We start from the raw sequence: 22,888 nt of genomic DNA, 5'->3' as shown, positions 1-22,888 counted from the left end.
ATCTTGGCTCACAGCAAACTCCGCCTCCCAGGTTCAAGCGATTCTCTTGCCTCAGCCTCCCGAGGCTGGGACTACAGGCCCACACCACAACACCTGGCTAATGTTTGCATTTTTAGTAGATACGGGGTTTCACCATGTTGGCCAGGCTGGTCTCGAACTCCTGACTTCAAGTGATCCGCCCACCTTGGCATCCCAAAGAGTTGGTGTGGGGAAAGGAAAGAGAGATCAGACTGTTACTGTGTCTATGTAGAAAGAAGTAGACATAAGAGACTCCATTTTGTTCTGTACTAAGAAAAATTCTCCTGCCTTGAGATGCTGTTAATCTGTAACCCTACCCCCAACCCTGTGCTTGCAGAGACATGTGCCATGTTTACTCAAGGTTTAATGGCTATGCAGGATATGCTTTGTTAAACAAGTGCTTGAAGGCAGTATGCTTGTTAAAAGTCATCACCATTCTCTAATCTCAAGTACCCAGGGACACAAACACTGGGAAGGCCGCAGGGACCTCTGCCTAGGAAAGCCAGGTATCGTCCAGGGTTTCGCCCCATGTGATAGTCTGAGATATGGCCTTGTGGGAAGGGAAAGGGGAAAGACCTGACCATCCCCCAGCCCCAGCCCGACACCCGTAAAGGGTCTGTGCTGAGGAGGATTAGTAAAAGAGGAAGGCCTCTTTGCAGTTGAGATAAGAGGAAGGCATCTGTCTCCTGCTGGTCCCTGGGCAATGGAATGTCTCAGTGTAAAACCCGATTGAATGTTCTATTTACTGAGATAGAAGAAAACCCGCCTTAGGGCTGGAGGTGAGACATGCTGGTGGCAGTACTGCTCGTTAATGCACCAAGATGCTTATGTAAGTGCGCATCAAAGCACAGCACCCTTTCTTAACCTTATTTATGACACAGAGACATTTGTTCACATGTTTTCCTGCTGACCCTCTCCTCACTATTACCCTATTGTCCTGCCACATCCCCCTTTCTGAGATGGTAAAGATAATGATCAATAAATACCGAGAGAACTCAGTCTCTCCTCCCACCTGACGAGAGAAACGCCCACAGGTGTGGAGGGGCAGGCCCCTTTCAGTTGGGATTATAGGCGTGAACCACTGTGCCTGACCACATCCTGCCCTTTTAAAGGGTATGGATTAAAGGGGTTTGGAGTTTGTAGCAAGAAAATGAATCACCTGAACAGATGAAATTAAATTTTATTTAAGGCTCTGATTCAGTGGCTGTGATCAGACTAGTTTACAAATTTTACCTTAACTGCAAAACCAGTGCTATTGCTTTTGTACCTAATAATTACTAGAAATAAGTTTTTTCTTTTTTTCTGGTAAGCACTTATTGTTTGATTCTCATCCTTGGGTTTGAACCCTCATGCAAGAAATTTCTTATAAGATGGAAAAGAGAAATGAAAGTAGGCATGTGGAAGGTGTGTAAGTGTGGTAGTAGACCAAACCTCAACCCTAGTGACCAAACAAAGAGAGAGCAGTGGAAGTTCAGAATTTTCTACTTCCATGCCATCTCTGTTTGGCCATGCACACTATGGAATTTTTTAGCAGTCACCACTTGTATGCTTGCTACATACCAGAAATATAGCTGCTGTACAATAGCACTCTGGATCTTCATAACAATTTATGTTACAGGTAAAGAGCTGTTGATGCCCAGGGTGGTTAAGTAACTCATTCCAAGTTAACCAACTAATCAGCAGCAGAGCCGGGATCTAAACCCAGTTCTCATTCTAGGCCTCTGCTCAGTCCACTCCATGATGCTGCCTCTCACTAGGAGGGACTTGCAGGTTATCAAAGACACCAAAGGCAGTGAAAAGGCACATACAAAGAAAATGAAATAAGCCAAGGACTCGTCAGGATGTCTACAATACTGTCTGTCTGGTGATTGAGGCTCCCTATTTTAAACAGTTTAATGTCATTTCCTACCTGCAACAGCTCTGCAGCAGCATCTGCAAGACCAAACTCTCTTAGCACTCGAATCTGAATTTCATAGCTGACGGTGGCGCCTTCCCCACAGTTCAGGGCGTAGGCCCTCTGCACCTGCTCTGTGTGCCGCAGTTCCTGCAGTCGTCTGACCATGTCTTTCATAATGAGGAGACGAGGAACTGGAAGGAGAAAAACAGTGGGCAAGCAAAATTCCTGAGCTACACAAAAGATGACCCCGTGAGCCCAAGGGAAAAAAGCATGTATTTCATACCAGAATCTTATACGTTTTTTAGATAGTATTTTAATTTCCTGGGGACATACTCATTTATATATCTCTAATTAGTTTTCAAGGTTTTAAAATTTCACTATGCTCAAAAGGCTCTTGATCATACTGAACAGCCTGAGTTGTATTATTTTAGTTTACAGTTCAAATACATTTTTACTTGCATGCATTCTCATCTGAATCTCAGGATATTTCAGAAGTCTTTAAATATATTCATTCTATTATTCAAATAATTTTTTGAGTCCTGACTATGCACCAGGGATTGGACTTGGTTATTAGGGTGTACAGAATGAAACACATGATTCCTCTTCTCAAAAGTTTCTGGCTTAGTGATATGAACTAAACCAGAAGTAAACAAATACAATATAAGGTCATAAATGCTCCTGGAGAGAAATATGTAAAGGACACTGAGAGACTGGGAGGAAGGGGCACAGCAGCCAAATTGGGGACAGACAAGAAAGACGTCAAGGTGTACACAGAGCAGATTCTTGAAGAATGAAGGGAAACCAGATGGGCAAAAAAAGCTTTCTGAGCAGAAGGACTGGGTGTGTGTAAAACATGCTGAGACAGCCTGGCAGAAGTGGTTGGCATGGCCAGCAGAACTCAGGGTTCAGAGCTATAAGCAGGAAGAGTGTGAAGAGAGGAGGCAGAAAGATGGCTACTGGCAGATCATAGATAAAGAATTTAAACTGTACCCTGTGCACAACAGGCAGTCACTTTTGCAGGAAGATGACAGGATCAGAGCTGTGAACAAGTGCACTCTGATGTTAATGTAAAATGAGCAGGCATGCTGTGACTGGAAGGCTAAATCAAGCTTGCTGTCTGCCTTTGTAAATAAAGTTTTACTGGAATGTAACTTACCCATTCATTTAGGTACTGTCTATGGCTGTTGTATGGGAGGTGAGTAGACAGAGGCAACAGACTGTATGGCTTACAGAGCCTGAAGTATTTACTATCTGGCCCTTTCTGAAAAAAGTATGCCAGCTGACCAGCCGGCGTAAAAGACAGAATTTTGAGTAAGATGAGAGGTGGGAACACTGGTTAGAAACCTGAACTAGGGGCCGGGCGCGGTGGCTCAAGCCTGTAATCCCAGCACTTTGGGAGGCCGAGACGGGTGGATCACGAGGTCAGGAGATCGAGACCATCCTGGCTAACCCCATGAAACCCCGTCTCTACTAAAAAATACAAAAAACTAGCCGGGCGAGGTGGCGGGCGCCTGTAGTCCCAGCTACTCCGGAGGCTGAGGCAGGAGAATGGCGTAAACCTGGGAGGCGGAGCTTGCAGTGAGCTGAGATCTGGCCACTGCACTCCAGCCCGGGCTACAGAGCGAGACTCCGTCTCAAAAAAAAAAAAAAAAAAAAAAAAAGAAACCTGAACTAGGGCTGTAGCTGTAGGGTTGGAGAGGGGATGGAGTCTATGAATATTTATGAGAGAAACTGACTAGAGCAGTGATTGTTATTTTTTTAGGGATAAAAGGAACTAGCATTTACTGTGTGCTTACTTTGTGCCAGGCAAACTCCTGTGCATATTATTCATGGTGCTTCATTAAATCCTCACAATTCTAGAAAGGAGGTATGAGCCCCAATTCATGGATGAGGAAATTAATGTTCAGGAAAGAAAATATTAATACCATGTCCAAAGTCATACAAAGTAACAGAGCCAGTATATGAGCCCTCTAATCCTCTGCAACAAGCTATCTATCCTTTCACGAATGTGGTAGGCAGGGAAGTAAGCACAGCCAGGATGCTACCAGAACAGGGCCATATCTCATTAGCTAAACAATAGAGAGACAAGCCTTATTTTTCTGAGCATATTTACTTGAGAATGTCTAGACTTTTGAGATTAAGTTCTAAGATTAAATTATGCTGATTTTCAACTGCAGTAACTCAAGCCTAAAAAGCCAGGCTAATTAGCAAAGCTTCAAAATCTGCATAAATCAGCTAAAGAAATAGTTCTCTTCATGCTTTTAACTAATGTATATTTCAAGTAAATATGCAGTGGCCAAATTTGATAAGGTAACAACTGAAGAAAGTCATTAGCGCCAGAAAAAAATACATGTATTCAATTAAAAGTTCTGTCACTATGTCTTTTATGCATCTTTAATTACAATAGACATCTATAAGCAGAAATAAATATTGTGATAGTGTGCTGGTTTTTATTTTGAATCTTGCAATGACAATTAGCAAGAGTTACAAGTTCCTGACCACCAGATCACTGTTGCTTTTTTTAGACTTCTTTGGTTAAAGTAAACATTTATTGATGCTCAAACGTTTTTGGACTTGACAGTTATACTCTGATTGATGGCCAATTCCCCTAAAGTCATAAGACATAAACCTGTGCTACAGTAAACTTCCCAGAGCAGAGCTTGGGAAATTGGATCTCTAGGAAACCCACAGTGATCTCATTTTGGAAGGCCACAGACTCAAAGGTATAATAGGCTAGAAAGGCCACAGACTCAAAGGTATAATAGTGCATTTAACCCTCCCAAAGAGTCTTATAACCTGAGAAATACCCTATAGTGATAAAAAAAAAAAAAAACAAAAAAACCCCACAAACTTAATTCCTCTAAACCAGTGGTTCTCAAAATGGGTGACTTTGTCCCACAAGGCACAACTGGCAATGTCTAGAAACATAAAAATGTTTCCAAAAGGTTTTCGCAGAGGTGTGCATACATGCACATATGTGCTCCTAGCATTTAGTGAGTACAGGCCAGGGATGCAGCTGACCACCCTACAAAGCACAGGACAGCTCTCCATTAACAGAATAATCCAGCCGCACATGTCAGTAAGACCAAGGCTGAGAAACTCAAGGGTAAACTGACAAACTCTATACACTTAGTAATACAAAACAAAATATAAAGCAAAAGTTTTGGCTTAAAAGTATTTATTCTTTAAGGTGAACAAGGCATAAAGGGTATTGAAATGTGGAGAGAATTAGCATATACAGAGGGGTTCAAACATCAGCAATTTCAAAAAATAGTAAGATTATTCATTTAAATATAAACACCCAATATACTGCCTTACCTGGAATTTCGTTGGCTACAACTGAAGGAGGGCTTGACTGGTTGCTGCTGATCTGCTGGTGGCTGATCATGTGACAACACTGAGGCACGGCATTATTGACCATGTAGAGCGTGTCTGGCACATTGGACATCCTAACCATTCGCAAGCGTACAAGATCCGTTTGTTCCACCATCATCTCATCCAGCACTGACTGAAATAATCATTCAGTGTTAACAAAACCAGTCAACCTCCCTCTGTTAAATCACATTTGAAGGAAGATTATTACTTTCATCAAATAAAAAGGGAATTAATTTATTTCTATTTTATAAATGTTAATATTAGTGGTGAAACAAAGTTCCCCTACATCTTTAACTTTTAACGACTCTTTCAGCAGCATCTTTGAAAAGATATAACCATCTTTTGAAAAGTCTGCTTTTAATTAGAAGTATTTGAAATGTGAAGGAAGGATATAAAATTAATCAGAAATAAATTACACATAATATTATAATAAAGAAAACAATGTATACATGCGCTAAATAACAAAGCCAACAAAGTGCTCGAAATACAAATACTGAAGATTGATAATCAGGGCCAGGCGTGGTGACTCACGCTTGTAATCCCAGCACTTTGGGAGGCTCAGGTGGGTAGATCACTTGAGGTCAGGAGTTCAAGACCAGTCTGGCCAACAAAGTGAAACTCCATCTCCACGAAACATGTAAAAATTAGCCGGATTTGGTGGCAGGTGCCTATCATCCCAGCTACTCAAGAGGCTGAGGCAGGAGAACTGCTTGAACTTGGGAGGAGAAGGATGAAGTAAGCCGAGATCTCCAGCCTGGGTGACAAGAGTGAAACTCTGTCTTTAAAAAAAAAAAAAAAAAAAAAAAAGATTGATAATCAATTGAAGAGACCTATAAACAAACCAATTTTTCTTTTTTGAAGAAAAAGAAAAATGTTGCCTGGGCTGGAGTGCAGTGGCGCCATTATGGCTCATTGCAGTCCTGACCTCCCAGGCTCAAGAAACCCTCCCACTTCAAGTCTCTTGAGTAGCTGGGACCCCAACAGCACACCACCACACCTGGCTAATTTTTTTTTATTTATTTTTATTTTTTGTAGAGACAGGGTCTCACTAGGTTGCCCAGGCTGGTTTTGAACTCCTGGACTCAAGTGATCTTCCTGCCTCAGCCTCCCAAAGTGCTGAGATTACAGGTGTAAGCCACCATACCTGGTCTAAAAATGAGAAACATTATGAGGCAACTTGATTGTATACTCATTGAGAATACACACTGTTTGGTCTGTTAAATTTATTTCAGAAAGCTTAATAGTGATTTCTTACTTTCAAAGACTATCAGTTCCTCAAAAGGCCACTCAGTTTTGTTTTTTTTTTGAAGACTGGTTCTTACTCTGTCGCCCAGGTTGGAGTGCAGTGGCCTAATCACAGCTCACTGTGCAGCCTTTGCCTCCCAGGCTCAGGTGATTCTCCGAAATGAGCCTCCTGAGTAGCAGAAATCAGGGTGCACACCACCACAACTGGCTAAATTTTTCCTTTTAGTGTTTGGTAGAGATGGGGTTTTACCATGTTGCCCAGGATGGACACCTGAAAGTTCTTATGGCTGAACATCTAATAAAAATTAGATGTTTCATTTTCACATTATCATATTTTCTCAGACAGTTTTTCATGTTACAATATACATAATGCCAACTAGTTACTTAAAAGGCCTGAATTTTTTTCTTACTTTGTGCATTTATTCTAAAACTAAACATAATTCCCAACGGTCAGCTATTACAGAAATATGTTACAAGAGGTCGTGGCATTCCTTTAATTTACAAAGGAAGTCAAAGAGTGGGCAATCTTCTTTCAGAACATTTCCCCCATCCTCAAGATCACAAAATAGTGACAACCATTTTCAGCAAGTGGTAACAATTTGCAAGGCAATTAAGTTAACAATTTTCAAGGCAACTAAAATGATAAAAATATAAAATGCATTTTAACATAACCTAAGTTTTAAAAACATGCTTAATTAAAATTAAACATTTAAGAAAACTATTCTGTTGAGTAGTCAAACTAGAACTTACTTTCATTTTCCCTATTGTTGAAAATATAGGCTATTTCCAAATATTTAAGTAATACTACAATGAATCACTTTGTGCATATGGTTTGTAATAAAGTAGTCTACTATCTTCAAATGGTTTTCATTACCTTTGCTTCTTCCACATAGGGAGAGAAGAGTCGAGGACGAACATAGATGCCAGCATTTTTTTGCCGCAACCAGGCATTTGACTTTCCGCCTTCTGTTGTAGGAAGCATATCTGATGGAGGAGTACTAATCAAGCCTCTTTTCATCTAAAAAGAAAATTTTTTTAGATAGCAATCTGTGTAGTACTACAATACTACAAAGATAAATAAAAATATTTATAACTGTAAATACAAATATGCAACTTTATCATTTAAATAAAAATTTAGAAATGTATATGAAATTTAGAAATACCTCAAATTTTTTTTTTTTTGGAGACGGAGTCTCATTCTGTCGCCCAGGTTGGAGTGCAGTGGCATGATCTCGGCTCACTGCAACCTCCATCTCCCGGATTCAAGTGATTCTCCTGCCTCAGCCTCTCGAATAGCTGGGATTACAGGTGCGCACCACCACGCCTGGCTAATTTTTTGTATTTTTAGTAGAGACGGGGTTTCACCATGTTGGTCAGGCTGGTCTTGAACTTCTGACCTCGTGATCTGCCCGCCTCGGCCTCCCAAAGTGCTGGGATTACAGGCATGAGCCACCGCACCCGGCAAAATACCTCAAATTTTTAATAATATTTAAAAGATTTGCAATAAAAAGATACCATAATTTCCCATTTTACTCTAAATAGAGGAATATTTTTAAAAACAAGAGACACATTAATTAAAATGTAGTAAGTTGGACTAAAGATCAGAACTCTTAATGAAAACCAATTTTTTTTTTTCTTTACTCATCTAGGAACAAATTCATTTCCCACCCAACTCCCCAAGACAAAACGAGAACACTGACATGGGCCTACATCTACAGTACAAGGATACAGGAAGGCTAGCACAGCACTTAGCAACACAGGCTCTGGGGAAGGCAGATGTAGTTCAAACTTCAACTCCTGCATTTAATAGCCATGTGACCATGGACATCTCCTTTACCTGGGCTTCACTTTAAGGGGCTCCTGTATGGCCCTGAAGGCGAGGCAGTGCGTAGCTAAGTGAATGAGGTATCCCCGTTGTTTCCTGACTGATGCCAGGAGCATCTGTATCAAGTACCTTCAGTTCCTAAGGTGGTGTGAGGGTTAAATGAAGGCAACGCAGATGAAAGCACTTGGCACAGTGCTTAGCACACACTAAGAGAGCATGAAAGTTAACAGCCATTATTAGCAAACCTGTGTTGGGGACTTATGATGTGTTAGCCACGGAACTAAGAGCAGAGGTATATATTTCGTAACCAAAGTTCTAAAATACTTTTCTAAACTACATACAGGGTTCAATTTGATTTGAGTACCAGGTTTTAAACAAAACCAAAAGTTGTTTCTCCAATATTACTCTCGTTAAATATAATCAACAGCTGCATTAGTTAAAATCACTTTTAACTAGTAAAATACAGCATCATCTAGTATCTAGAAAATAGAGAAAAAAAAAGTCAATACTTTTATTACAACTGTAATGTTGATATATTTCCTTCTAGTCTTTTCTTTTTTCTTTTTATTTTTTTGAGACAGGGTCTCACTCTGATGCCCAGGCTGGAGGGCAGTGGCGAGATCTCAGCTCACTGCAACCTCTGCCTCCTGGGCTCAAGCAATTCTCTCATCTCGGCTTCTCAAGTAGCTGGGACTACAGATGCATGCCACCATGCCTGGCTAATTTTTGTATTTTTCGGTAGAGACAGTGTTTCACCATGTTGGCCAGGCTGGTCTCGAACTCCTGAACTCAAGTGATCTGCCTGTCTTGGCCTCTGAAAGTGCTGGGATTACAGGCACCTGGCAGAGTCTTTACCAAACAAGTTTTACATAGTTGAATTTGAGAATACATAAAAATACATACTTTGCATCATCCTTTTTTTCTCCTTCTTTTGTTTGATAGAGTCTTGCTCTGTCACCCAGGCTGGAGTGCAGTGGCACAATCTTGGCTTGCCTCTGGGTTCAAGCAATTCTTGTGCCTCAGCCTCCTGAGCAGCTGGGATTAACGGAGTGTGCCACCATGCCCGGCTAATTTTTGTATTTTTTAGTACAGACAGGGTTTCACTATGATGGCCAGGTTGGTCTTGAACTCCTGACCTCAGGTGATCCATCCACCTTGGTCTTCCAAAGTGCTGGGATTAAAGGTGTGAGCCATCGCGCCTGGCCACTATACAGTCTTTATAACAACTGTTCAGGGGAGCAAAATATTCTGCTGTGTAGTGGTAGTATAACTACTACCTCAACAGGTGAAAAAATGGTAACTGTTTTATTTTGCTTTCTCTGGTGTGTGTGTGTAATTAGTGAGACTGAATTTTTTTTTTTTTCTAATCAGAATCCACAAATATTTTTTTAAATTTTATTTTAATTTATTTTTACTACTGCTCCTTGTGGAAGCAGGGTTACCCCATAGGCAGTATGCCCAGAGTAGCCCATAAATACTTCTTGAAAACAATACTGTTTTCTTCTAGTTCTTTCATGTTTCAATTTAGTATTTAATTTTTCGATCTAACAAGGATTAATTTTATGTGCCAGTGAAACAACAGTTTAACTTTCAATGAATTTCTTCTTCTGTTAATCAGTTAATCTAGCACCACACTGACTTGTGATAGTTCGTTTATTATTATGTTTTCTGTTTTTTTTTTTTTTTTTTTTCCTTTTCTTCCTTGAGTCAGGGTCTCATTCTGTTGGCTGATTATGGCTCATGGCAGCCTTAACCTCCTGGGCTCAAGTGATTCTCCTGCTCAGCCTCCCAAGTAGCTGGGACTACAGGCACACACCACCGCACCTGGCTAATTTCTGTGAAATATTTTTTGTAGAGATGGGGTCTTGCCATGTTGCCCAGGCTGATGTTGAACTCCTGGGCTCAAGTGATCTGTCCGCCTTGGCCTCCCAGAGTGCTGGGATTAAAAGCAAGTGCTACTCTGCCCATCCAGTTTAATTCTTACATTAACTAAGACTTTTTTCTCGACAATTTTGTCTGCTATGCTAGAATCACAGATAAAATATTAACATTTTAAAATGTTTTACGTTTTAGATGCTATCCCTTCTTATGTCCTTTTAAAAGAAGTTATAAAAATTTCTCATGAGTTGTTTTTCCAGATGACTTTTATAATGTTCCTGTGCAGTTTAAAAAAAACCCGTTATGACGTTTATAAGCACTACATTAAGTCGGTAAGTCAATGTGTTAAGAACTAATATTTATAAAATTTATTTTTCCCATCCACAAATTCGGGCAATTCTATTAATTTTTTTTTTTTTTTGAGATGGAGTCTCGGTCTGTCACCCAGGCTGGAGTGTAGCGGCTCGATCTCGGCTCACTGCAACCTCCACCTCTCGGATTCAAGAAATTCCCCTGCCTCAGTCTCCCAAGTAGCTGGGATTATAGGCATACACCACCATGCCTGGCTAATTTTTGTATGTTTAGTAGAGATGGGGTTCCACCATGTTGGTGAGGCTGATCTCAAACTCCTGACCTCAGGTGATCCACCCGCCTTGGCCTCCCAAAGTGCTGGGATTACAGGAGTGAGCCACTACACCCAGCCAATTCTATTAATTTTTAAAAAATTCACTGTTTAAAAATTATGAAAGTAATAAGATGAGCTGTATTAATTTTCAGGTCCATCCATTCTTTTTCTATTGAGCCAATCCCTCTACTCCACTGCTCTCTGATTCATTGCTGTTCTTGAAGACTCTCCAAAGGTAATTTCTACCTTTTCCTTTTTGAATAAGGGTCTACTTGATCTACACTTAAATGACGGAATTAACTCTACTAGAAATAATGCGCTTGCATGAGTAAGACCTATTTACCCACTTGATTCTCATTCGCCGAACATTTTAACTGTACTATGTGACAGACACAGGGGACACAACATCGCACACAACAGACATCTGTCTGTCCTCACAGAATTACAGCTTCACAATACTGTGTTAGTACTACAAATTATTTACAATGAATAAAAACATACGCCTGGCATTTTTCTTTTCATGAAAGGAATACATGGAGAAAAATACTTACTGCATCACTTAAGACTTCACTGCTTATAGGTAAGATGTGTTCAATTCGCACAAAAGGTAAGAGAGAAGAAAGGATCTCTCTGAGCTCTTCCATGTCCAGGTCCCGTCTTTTTACACCTCTTTTGTTCACACTATGGGCAGTGCCACTCAGTAAGTTTGGCTCTACAAGACAGAAAATGAAAAGTTTCCAACCAAATCCAAATGTTCTGAGACAGGTTTGCTTTGTTCTCTAGCACATATACCAACAGTACCACTCTATAGACTTATGTGCCTCTGCTTTAAAAAGGGTTATAAATCAATTATTTTTCTTTCATAAGATGTTTAATAGGGATGTTCTTGGATAAAGAAAAAGCATGGTATCAACAGTACAATAAAATTATTTTATCACTGCTCTGCAATAAATAAAGGATTCCTTTCTATAGCCTAACTCAAAAGAGAAAAGATGACAATCTACTAAAATCTAATTTTATCAAGGGCTTTTTAAAAAGCTTTCTTACTTTTGTGACCAGTTTTTAGTAGTATAAGGTCACTGAAGGGCACATGCCATTTCCGGTCACTGTAGGTTATCAGCATGCTCACTAGTCTACATATGTGTAACAGTAATTTAACAATGTGTTAATCACCTGGCCTTTGAAGCGGCAAAGCCGAATGTGCTTTATTTAGTTTTAAGATTCTTATGAAAATCTCCCAAATTTCCATAATATGGGAATATTACTGCATAAAAGTAGACCCTTTGATCTTTGACATGTAATATATGTCCACAGTCCAGGGCAGAGAATGATTGCTTCACTGGGCATTAGTGAACGACAATCTGAAATACGTATGCTTATGATATTGAGGTGGGAAGAAAAATTACATAATTTGGAAATCTTTAATCATGTCTTTAGGGGTCTGTAATTTTTTTCTTAAAAAAATTAACACAGAATAAGATAACACAGAATAAGATCTTTATCATTCATAAATACAACTGTTGGATTTTTTTCAAATATTCTACAAGAAAACTGATATCTTCCTTAATTCGTGTGTGTGTGTGTGTGTGTGTGTGTGTGAGAGAGAGAGAGAGAGACAGAGAGAGAGAGATTGTTTTTGAGAAGCTAAGTTTTGTGGATTCATTCAGAATAAAATTGTTAACTGTGTAGAAAAGAATTGTTTTTTTTTTTCCCTTGCCTAGCTATGATTTAGTTTCATACTTATTTAAAGCATTTTGCTTTTCAAAATATGGTTTTTTTTCTTAAAGTAGTGACATCCATTTTCATATAAAATCTTACACGAAACCCCCAAATATGTGACAGGTAAGGGCAGAATCCTTCTGTATAAAACTGACTGAAACAAAGCTATGGCCTGGCTCACCTTGCTTCCTTCTCATCCCTAACCCAGTTTGGAAACTACCTTTTATTTATTTTTTTATTATTATTTTTTAAGACGGAGTCTTGCTCTGTTGCCCAGGCTAGAAGGCAGTGGCATGATCTCGGCTCACTGCAACCTCCACCTCCCGGGTTCAAGCGATTCTCCTGCCTCAGCCTCCTGAGTAGCTGGGATTACAGGCGCTCGCCACCACACCCAGCTAATTTTTGTATTTGTAGTAGAGACGGGGTTTCACCACGTTGGCTAGGCTGGTCTGGAACATCTGACCTCATGATCCACCTACCTTGGCCTCCTAAAGTGCTGGGATTACATGCGTGAGCCACCATGCCTTGCCTAGAAACTATTTTTCTAACCCTTAAGGATGCTTGTTATCTGCCCCAAATAAATGAAATTTCATCACCACCAACTTTACATCAATGAACAAGCTTATGGGCTATAACATTTACACAGAGTTATATACAATCGGTTCTTGTTATCTCGAGTAGTTATAAAGTCAACACAAACAATGAATCAGTGAATACTGAGCTCTTGTTCATAGGGAAAACACAGAGTTAGGTTCCAGTGAGCCTCTGGGCACAACATTTTTGTCAAATGATTAAGGCAGAACCTTGTTTTATGTGTTTCTGTTTAAAGACTATTTAATGTATGTGGCTGATTCATTAACACTAACCTCATGACCAACAGCACTGTAACTCACGCCTGAATGAAGCTCATCTAACCCATGTATTGTCTCTGTAAGGCACACCACAGCCTTCTTGTTCTCAGGAACACTAGACAGCACTTCATACTACACCTGGGGGCCATCTTAAACAGTGAGATCACGAAAACACAAAAATGTAAAACGTGGCACTTGGTAACATCTGAAACAAGAAGGCAGAGTGCCTCTGTCTTGTTAGAACTCAGCTGGGAATGTGCTTGTTGGGAGATCAAGCTTTTTGCTACTTCATGCATGTCCAGGAATGACCATGAAAGTACCACCAGTACTTTATTTTGGGGTTACAAATAAATTTTAGTGACTAGGTAAGTTGACAAATATAAAAGCCACGAATGAGAACTAATTGTATACTGGCATTTAAAATTCTTTCTAAATCAATTGTAATGGTTTTCATATTTAAAAAAATTCATAACTTGCTGGGCATGGTGGATCATCTGAGGTCAGGAGTTTGAGAACAGCCTGGCCAACATGGCGAAACTCTGTCTCTACTAAAAATAACGAAAATTAGCCGTGCGTGGTGGCATGTGCCTATAATCCCAGCTACTCAAGAGGCTGAGGCAGGAGAATAGCTTGAACCTGGGAGGCAGAGGTTGCAGTGAGCCAAGATTGCGCCACTGTACTCCAGCCTGGGAGACAGAGCAAGCCTCCGTCTCCAAAAAAAAAATTCATAACTTTGCTGCTCTCTGAAATACAATTTTAAAAATAAAAATAAAAAAAAAATCAAATCTGAGAATTGCTAAAGGTTTTTGCCAGCCACAGAAAAGAATTGGAGAAATAAAATAGAAGGACTGCTTTTGTTCCCTAGAGCTTGGATAGTAGCATATTAAAAACACCATAAAAAGGCTTAAAGGCAGGTTTAGCACAACATTTTTTATATTTAAAAATGTGACAAAACAACTCTATAAATGTACTAAAATCCACTGACTTGAACACTTTAAACCAGTGAACTTTTAAGATATGTAAATTATATCTAAATAAAGCTATCGAAAGGTGACAGAAAAGGGAAATCTGTATTTAATTTTTCTAATTAAAAAAATTTTTTTTTTTTTTTTTTTGAGACGGAGTCTCGCTCTGTCACCCAGGCTGGAGTGCAGTGGCCGCATCTCAGCTCACTGCAAGCTCCGCCTCCCGGGTCTATGCCATTCTCCTGCCTCAGCCTCCCGAGTAGCTGGGACTACAGGCGCCCGCCACCTCACCTGGCTAGTTTTTTGTATTTTTTAGTAGAGATGGGGTTTCACCGTATTTAGCCAGGCTGGTCTCGATCTCCTGACCTTGTGATCTGCCCGTCTCGGCCTCCCAAAGTGCTGGGATTACAGGCTTGAGCCACCGTACCCGGCCTCTAATTAAAAATTTTAAATTTAGGTTCAGTACATAAAGGAACACAATGATGTTTGAGGGAAGAACAGGTGGGTGGACTAACCCTAGACACAAACAAAAGACTGCTGTAGAATCATACATTTCCAAAGTTGAAAGCCCAGCCTCCGACATATGATGCTTCCTTCTCTTCTGCAGTGACCCCACTGGGAGGTCATTCAGAAGTATTATTTGTTTCTCTTTTACCTTCCACAACATTTCTCCTTTTTTGAGACAAAATTTTGCTCATTGCTCAGGCTGGAGTGCAATGGCGCAATCTCAGCTCACCATAACCTCCGCCCCACGGGTTCAAGTGATTCTCCTGCCTTAGCTTCCCAGGTAGCAGGGATTATAGGCATGCACCACCACGCCTGGCTAATTTTTTTTACTTTTAGTAGAGACGGGGTTTCTCTATGTCGGTCAGGCTGGTCTCGAACTTCCAACCTCAGGTGATCCACCCGCCTCGGCCTCCCAAAGTGCTGGGATGACAGGCGTGAGCCACTGCGCCTGGCCTACTTTTTTTTTTTTTTTTTTTTGAGACGGAGTCTCGCTCTGTCGCCCAGGCTGGAGTGCAGTGGCGCGATCTCGGCTCACTGCAAGCTCCGCCTCCCGGATTCACGCCATTCTCCTGCCTCAGCCTCCAGAGTAGCTGGGACTACAGGCGCCCACAACCGCGCCCGGCTAATTTTTTGTATTTTTAGTAGAGACAGGGTTTCACCGTGGTCTCGATCTCCTGACCTCGTGATCCGCCCGCCTCGGCCTCCCAAAGTGCTGGGATTACAGGCGTGAGCCACCGCGCCCGGCCTCATTGTTTATTTTTAAATGTTGTAGAAAGTAGGCCGGGCGCGGTGGCTCACGCCTGTAATCCCAGCACTTTGGGAGGCCGAGGCGGGCGGATCACGAGGTCAGGAGATCGAGACCACGGTGAAACCCTGTCTCTACTAAAAATACAAAAAATTAGCCGGGCGCGGTTGTGGGCGCCTGTAGTCCCAGCTACTCTGGAGGCTGAGGCAGGAGAATGGCGTGAATCCGGGAGGCGGAGCTTGCAGTGAGCCGAGATCGCGCCACTGCACTCCAGCCTGGGCGACAGAGCGAGACTCCGTCTCAAAAACAAACAAACAAACAAACAAACAAAAAAACAATGAATGCTTTTTCATTTGTACTCTTTTTTTTTTTTTTTTGAGTCTCACTCTGTCACCCATGTGGAGTGCAGTAGTGCAATCTCAGCTCACTGCAACCTCTGCCTCCCAGGTTCAAGTGATTCTCACGCCTCAGTCTTCGAGTAGCTGGGAGTACAGGCATATGCCACCACTTCCCACTAATTTTTGTATTTTTAGTACAGGTGGGATTCTGCCATGTTGGCCAGGCTAGTCTCAGACTCCTGACCTCAGGTCAGCCTGTACTCGTATTTTTAAATTGAGGTTAAAATTCACACAACACAAAATTTATTTAAAACATTTTAAAGCGTACCATTCAGTGGCTCTTACTATACTCTTATTGTTGTGTAACCATCAACACTAATTCCACATTTTCATCATTATGCTTTTGTAACACTTTAGTCATTATATGAAATTATATTAAATTTTTCATTCTAATACTTCCATGAATCAGTCAACATGTTTTATTAAGCACCTAAGAACATAATAATAAAAAGTATCCTTTTAAAGCTGCAAAATAAGACTTTCTGATATATTTTATTTATTTATTTATTTATTTATTTATTTATTTATTTTGAGACGGAGTCTTGCTCTGTCGCCCAGGCTGGAGTACAGTGGCCGGATCTCAGCTCACTGCAAGCTCCGCCTCCCGGGTTTACGCCATTCTCCTGCCTCAGCCTCCCAAGTAGCTGAGACTATAGGCGCCCGCCACCACGCCCGGCTAATTTTTTGTATTTTTAGTAGAGACGGGGTTTCACTATGTTAGCCAGGATGGTCTCAATCTCCTGACCTCGTGATCCGCCCGTCTTGGCCTCCCAAAGTGCTGGGATCACAGGCTTGAGCCACCTCGCCCGGCCTGATATATTTATTTTAAAAAACTATACCCTGTCCACTAAAGGATTTTGCCGATGGTAAAGACTTCCATTTTCACCAGGCAACAGTGTCAGTTTTCAAGACTGATGTGCGGCATGCATTTCTGTAAGCTGGGAATGTTAAGAACCACCAAAAATTTACACAAGGTAACTAGCGCAAGCTAATTTTCTGAGCTTACCTCTATCTGCTATTCTTTTCATCAACTGATGCTCTCCCCATTTAATCAGATATTTAAGGATATCTTGTTCACTTGCCTGTAATAAAAAATGGTTTATATTTATTTTAGTGAAATTAGATAACTGGTTAATTTCATTAAGGACTTTTCGTAAGTGGGAAATACAGCACGCAACTTACCATGTTTCACTCTTTCCATTGGCTGAAGTTTTAGTGTTAAATCTGTGGTCCATCGACAGGAAATACACAAGACTGTATTACATATATTTTATCCAGTAACCTCACTCTTGGCTCCAACTAATTTTTAAATTTCATTTATATCTTCTTTTTCTGTAATCTGCTCCCTTCCTATTTTATTTTTTCATTTTAATTTTTCCTTTTGAGATGGAGTTGCACTCTATTGCCCAGGCTGGAGTGCAACAGTGCCATCATGGGTCTCTGCAGCCTCAGCCTCCTGGGCTCAAGGGATTCTCCCCATCTCAGCCTCCTGAGCAGCTGGGACTACAGGTGTGTGCCACCACACCCAGTTAATTTCTTTTTTTTTTTTTGAGATGGAGTCTCGTGCTGTTGCCCAGGCTGGAGTGCAGTGGCGTGATCTTGGCTCAATGCAAGCACCGCCTCCTGGGTTCACGCTATTCTCCTGTCTCAGTCTCCCGGGTACCTGGGACTACAGGCACCTGCCACAATGCCTGGTTTTTGTATTTTTAGTAGAGATGGGGTTTCACCTTGTTAGCCAGGATGCTCTCGATCTCCTGACCTTGTGATCCACCCAACTCAGCCTCCCAAGTGGCTAATTTTTTAAAAATTTTTTGTAGAGATGGGGTCCTACCTGTTGCCGAGGCTGGTCTCACACTCCTGGGCTCAAGCAACCCACTTCCTATTTTAAATTTATTTTATCTTACTATGTGGTTTCTATAAAGCTGCCTTAAATTCTCTTTTGGAAGAAAACACAGATAAGTAAATGAAAGTATAAGTATAGGGTATAGGCAGAGTAACTACTAACTCCTGGAGGGACAGGAAAAATAAGTCAGTCAACTTGTTTTTGCAAAAGAAACTAAAATCTCTACAAGGTATTTTACTGGTTGGTGAAGCACAATCTGTGAAATGGCAATGCATCCCTCATTTCTTTGTATTTTATTTAAAATCTTAGAGCAAATCTAGGCTGCTCTCCATTTTTTTTTTTTTTTGTTGAGACAGAGTCTCGCTTTGTCGCCCAGACTGGAGTGCAGTGGCCGGATCTCAGCTCACTGCAAGCTCCGCCTCCCGGGTTCACGCCATTCTCCTGCCTCAGCCTCCCGAGTAGCTGGGACTACAGACGCCCGCCACTTCGCCCGGCTAGGTTTTTGTATTTTTTAGTAGAGACGGGGTTTCACCGTGTTAGCCAGGATGGTCTCGATCTCCTGACCTTGTGATCCGCCCGTCTCAGCCTCCCAAAGTGCTGGGATTACAGGCTTGAGCCACCGCGCCCGGCCCATTTTTTTTTTTTTAAATACTTTCTAAGAAGGAATGCAAAGCTCCTAAAGCAATAATCTAAGAAAACTAACAACTTCTAACACAAACATAAAGCATCCAGTTTTGATCAGGACAATGAGACGAGGTTAATGAACAAAGATTCTCCATAAATCAAGCCCAAGTATGACATCTGTACTGCAATCAAAGCAACAAAGGAAAAGCACAGATGCTGAGTGTATTATTTAACTCTCCACTGCATTTCTGACTAAAACGGTAGCATTTTATCATTTTTCTAGTACAAATACAAAGAAATAGGAAGTGGCTCAATGGGTTTATGTCTTTAATAGCATTAAAACAGTTGTACAGTTTTTAGCATAAAATTCATACAGCCAATGGAAAAAAATTAAGCTTGAATATACTTTGCCTGCAAGTATTTTCTGTAATATATAAAATCTATTATTAATTTAAATTTCCAAATTAAATTGACATTTAAGTCAAGAACACAAGAATCTGCTAAAAACTACTTCTGCTTAAAAACAAGTAGTTGAAAACATTACCATGCTTTGGAAGAATACATGCGCTGAGTTTTGATAACCATCTGAGCAGATCAGAAAGTGAATACTATTTTTACTTTGTGCTGCTGAAGCTACTGTCTACAGTCTAAGTATGGGATGCTCCACCAAAAGTAAGAAACCACCATACACAAGCTACATTAATAGAAGTCAAGAAAATCACTGTTGGGATGTGCTTCTGACCTTGCCTACTGCCCCAATCTCTCTTTGGTGCATCTGGCTGGGACCTGGGCTTGTTCAGTGTTGAGTCATGGCAGCAGGGTAATGAAGAGCTAGTGAGACAGAAGGCTTTTGTTGTACAACTGTGAAGGGGGCAGTTCCTGTGTGGTTTGATCACAGCCTGTTTCTCTTCCCCTGCCCTACCCTACATGGAAGAGTAATAGAGCATAGATGGATTTTTTTTGGTGCACATATGAATGACAATGGGTTTGAGAGGTGTTTAAATGATTACCTGTAGGTAGTCAGACTGGATAGCAGTAAGCAGATGGTCTTTGCTGAGTTCATAAAAAACATCCGAAGTCATGACCTGGGAAAATTCCTCACAGAGGAAATGTAAAGCTTGTCGGTGCACCCATTTAGAGCCATATGGATGAGAACTCCACTTGAGGATGGCAATTAAGGTATCTAATGAGATGCTCTCAGCAATGATATCCTCACAGCCTAAAAGAGAAGGCAAATACTTCTTGAGATTAATCATAAATATTACTTATTGAACATTAGTGTGCTAGGCACTATATTTAAAAGTCACAACAGCAAAAAAGAACTCAAGGAGATAAATAAAATCTCATGAAAATCACCAAAACTTGGTGGGATGGGTTAACAATAGACTATGGCATCTATAGAAAATCTGCTGCCTTACAGAGATGGATCTAGAGAAAAAGGCAGAGAATCGTCCCAAGTTCAAGATAATAAACATCTATGTGCAAATCCAACAATGTAAGACAGTATAGAGGAAGACATTGGACCAAAGGGGAAAGAAGAGTAGGCAAAAAGGCTGCAGTGGTGGAAACTGGCTAGAGGAAGGATGTGGATGACACCTGACTGATGAGAGAACGCACACCTCAGAATAAGGTAGGTGGGCTGCCGGCTATGCAGACATCCACTCTTTGTATGAAAACATAGCACCTTGCATTGTTGACAGTTTAATCCTTCAGAAAACAGACAAAATACATCTGAGCTTAGTTCTGGCAAACCTGAAAAAGGAAGTGAAAAGGACCAGGATCCTGGAGAAAGCATCTATGGCATTTCAAGAACTCAAGGAAGAAAGGAAAACCTAAGGAGACTCAACTCTCCTCCTCAGGAAAGATCATTTCAAAACATACAGATAAAATATAAGTAAAAATCTGAGTGACAAAGATTATGGGAGTGAAAATGCCTAAAGTTGAACAGAAGTTTTTCATTAAGCTTACTATAAAACAAAAAACAATCCTGATAATGTGAAAACAAACAAACAAACAAAAACAGGCGTTTAAACACCACCACCAGGCCGGGCGCACTGGCTCACGCTTGTAATCTGAGCACTCTGGGAGGCCAAGGCAGGCAGATCACCTAAGGTCAGGAGTTCAAGATCAGTCTGGCCAACACGGTGAAACCCAGTCTCTACTAAAAATACAAAAATTAGTTAGGCATCCTGTAATCCCAGCTACTAGGGAGGCTGAGGCAGGAGAATCGCTTGAACTCGAGAGGTGGAGGTTGCAGTGAGCTGAAATCGTGCCACTACACTCCAGCCTGGGAGACAAAGCAAGACTCTGTCTCAAAATTAAATTAAATTAAATTAAACAAACACCACCAAAAATATGGATACACAGAAAGGGCATAAGTGAACTCCAGAGACTTCTAAAGTTCAAAGCTATTTGTGAAACCATGAAAGGTGTAAAGATAAAGGGAGTAAATCCCACTTTGAAGTGACAGAAGATAATGAGTAGCAATATGGAGTCTACAAAAAGTAATCCCTCATTCCCTTTTCTGATATGGTACCAGATGAGAAGAAATATCATAGATAACTGCATAACTTGATTTCCACAAAGCATTTAGAAAATATTTCATGATGCTGCTAAACTGTAAGCACCACAAGATAGGGACTGCTATCTTCAATGTATTCCTAGCACTTGTGCTAAATAAAAACGCGTTGAATGTACAAATTAGATCTTTGCAGATAAGATGAAGAGACAGGGGATGGGATGACAGGGCAGTGGTTAACAGAACCATTCATAAATAGCACTGATTAACTTGATGCATGGAGTGGAAGTTGGTTTTTGCCATGTTTATCAAGAACTTTGGGCCGGGTGCAGTGGCTCGCGCCTGTAATCCCAGCACTTTGGGAGGCTGAGGCGGGTGGATCACCTGAGGTCAGGAGTTTGAGATCAGCTTGGCCAACATGGTAAAAACCCATCTCTACTAAAATTACAAAAATCAGCTGGGTATGGTGGCACATACCTGTAATCCCAGCTACTCAGGAGGCTGAGGCAGGAGAATTGCTTGAACCCAGGAAGTGGAGGTTGCAGTGAGCTGAGATCACACCACTGCACTCCAGCCTGGGCGACAGAGTGAGACCCTGTCTCAAAAACAAACAAACAAAAACCTTGGATAATGATGTGGAAAGTATGTTTCAAAATCTTCAGATAACCCCAAACTTGGAAACACAGTTAAAACCACACTGCATAGCAGAATCATAATTGCCTAAAAAGACTGATCAAAATGAAGTTGAAATATAACTAGGAGAATTAGTTCTACATTTAAGAAATCGACTGCACAGCAGATGATGGTTGGCTTAACTAGAACTATGTAAAATATCTGGGTTTTTTTTAAACTGAATGAATGCAAAATGTGACATGGGTGTTATAGATCTGAATCTATCTCAGGCTTTTCAGGTACAAGCATCGAGCTGTAATCAAAGGACTAATGGTGCTGCCTTCTGCGGAGTGCTGTGTTGTTCTGGGCCCCGTGGGTCAGTTTAGATGAGCACTGACCAAACTGCAAGAGTCTTAGGAGGGCGAGGGAATAGTAGAGAGTTTGCAACTTATCACAGGAGAAAAGCTCCAAGCAAGAGATTATTTGAGTTATGTCAGAGAATCCTGAGGAGAGCCATAAGAGCTGTCTTTAAATGCCTCTTCATGAGGCAGAGGAGAAATGACTGATTTATCCGTTGTTCCCAGGAAACAGACAGATGTTAAAAGCAGGGAGATTTTGGTTCAATGATAAGAAATTTCTAACAATTAGAATTTCCATCCTCTTCTCCCATCAAAAAAAGGAACCCTCTAGAAAGTGTCAGAGCAGAGGCTGGCTCATCACATTAGGGATACAGTATAAAGAACCCTGATGCTGGAAAGGGAACTAAGGTCAGAAGACATCCAAGCTGATTTCATCACAAAGACAAAACCGGTTTTTATAAAGATGGTAACAGAGCAAGTAAAAGATATATTTATTCTAAGCACTAAAAGAATATCCCTATAAGGAACACAATGAGACCACCACATTTATATCCACATATAGATGACACCCAAAGGCATGAAGATGTGCTGATGAGAAGCGGGAAATATGGGAAAGTTTTCAACAGTCATCATTTTATGATGAGCCTTTGAGCCTTGAATGCCGAGCTGAGGAGGACAGACCTCATTCAGTAGCCAGTGGAGGACCTCTGTTGGCCTGTTGTTTTAAAGTGGGTATTGGAATAGAATTGAGTGGGATGAGTCAATCTGATAGGAAAGGCAATCTTATAGATGTGTTTGGGAGTAAAGCAGGGCAAATGAGAGAAAAGCTGGTTATTTAAAATGATGTATCACAATCCTACTAAACCAGGATACTGGCAGAGGTG

At 40.9% G+C, this 22,888-nt stretch overlaps 1 protein-coding gene across 2 annotated transcripts in view; it reads right to left on the bottom strand.

The window, feature by feature from the left end:
- LOC105467664 (BTB domain containing 7) overlaps positions 1-22,888 on the bottom strand; it is a 104,695-nt gene that overhangs the window by 10,455 nt on the left and 71,352 nt on the right. For both annotated transcript variants that reach the window (XM_071099679.1, XM_071099680.1), the window contains exons 4-9: positions 19,526-19,734; positions 17,055-17,130; positions 11,415-11,575; positions 7,410-7,553; positions 5,234-5,423; positions 1,928-2,106 (exon numbers count right to left, since the gene is read on the bottom strand). In XM_071099679.1, coding sequence (XP_070955780.1) covers positions 1,928-2,106; positions 5,234-5,423; positions 7,410-7,553; positions 11,415-11,575; positions 17,055-17,130; positions 19,526-19,734 — 959 coding nt within the window. The remainder of the gene's footprint in view (positions 1-1,927; positions 2,107-5,233; positions 5,424-7,409; positions 7,554-11,414; positions 11,576-17,054; positions 17,131-19,525; positions 19,735-22,888) is intronic.

The sequence above is a fragment of the Macaca nemestrina genome, chromosome 7, assembly GCF_043159975.1.
Source record: "Macaca nemestrina isolate mMacNem1 chromosome 7, mMacNem.hap1, whole genome shotgun sequence".
Classification (NCBI taxonomy): Eukaryota; Metazoa; Chordata; class Mammalia; order Primates; family Cercopithecidae; genus Macaca; species Macaca nemestrina.
This window is presented reverse-complemented; position numbering and strand designations above follow the sequence as displayed.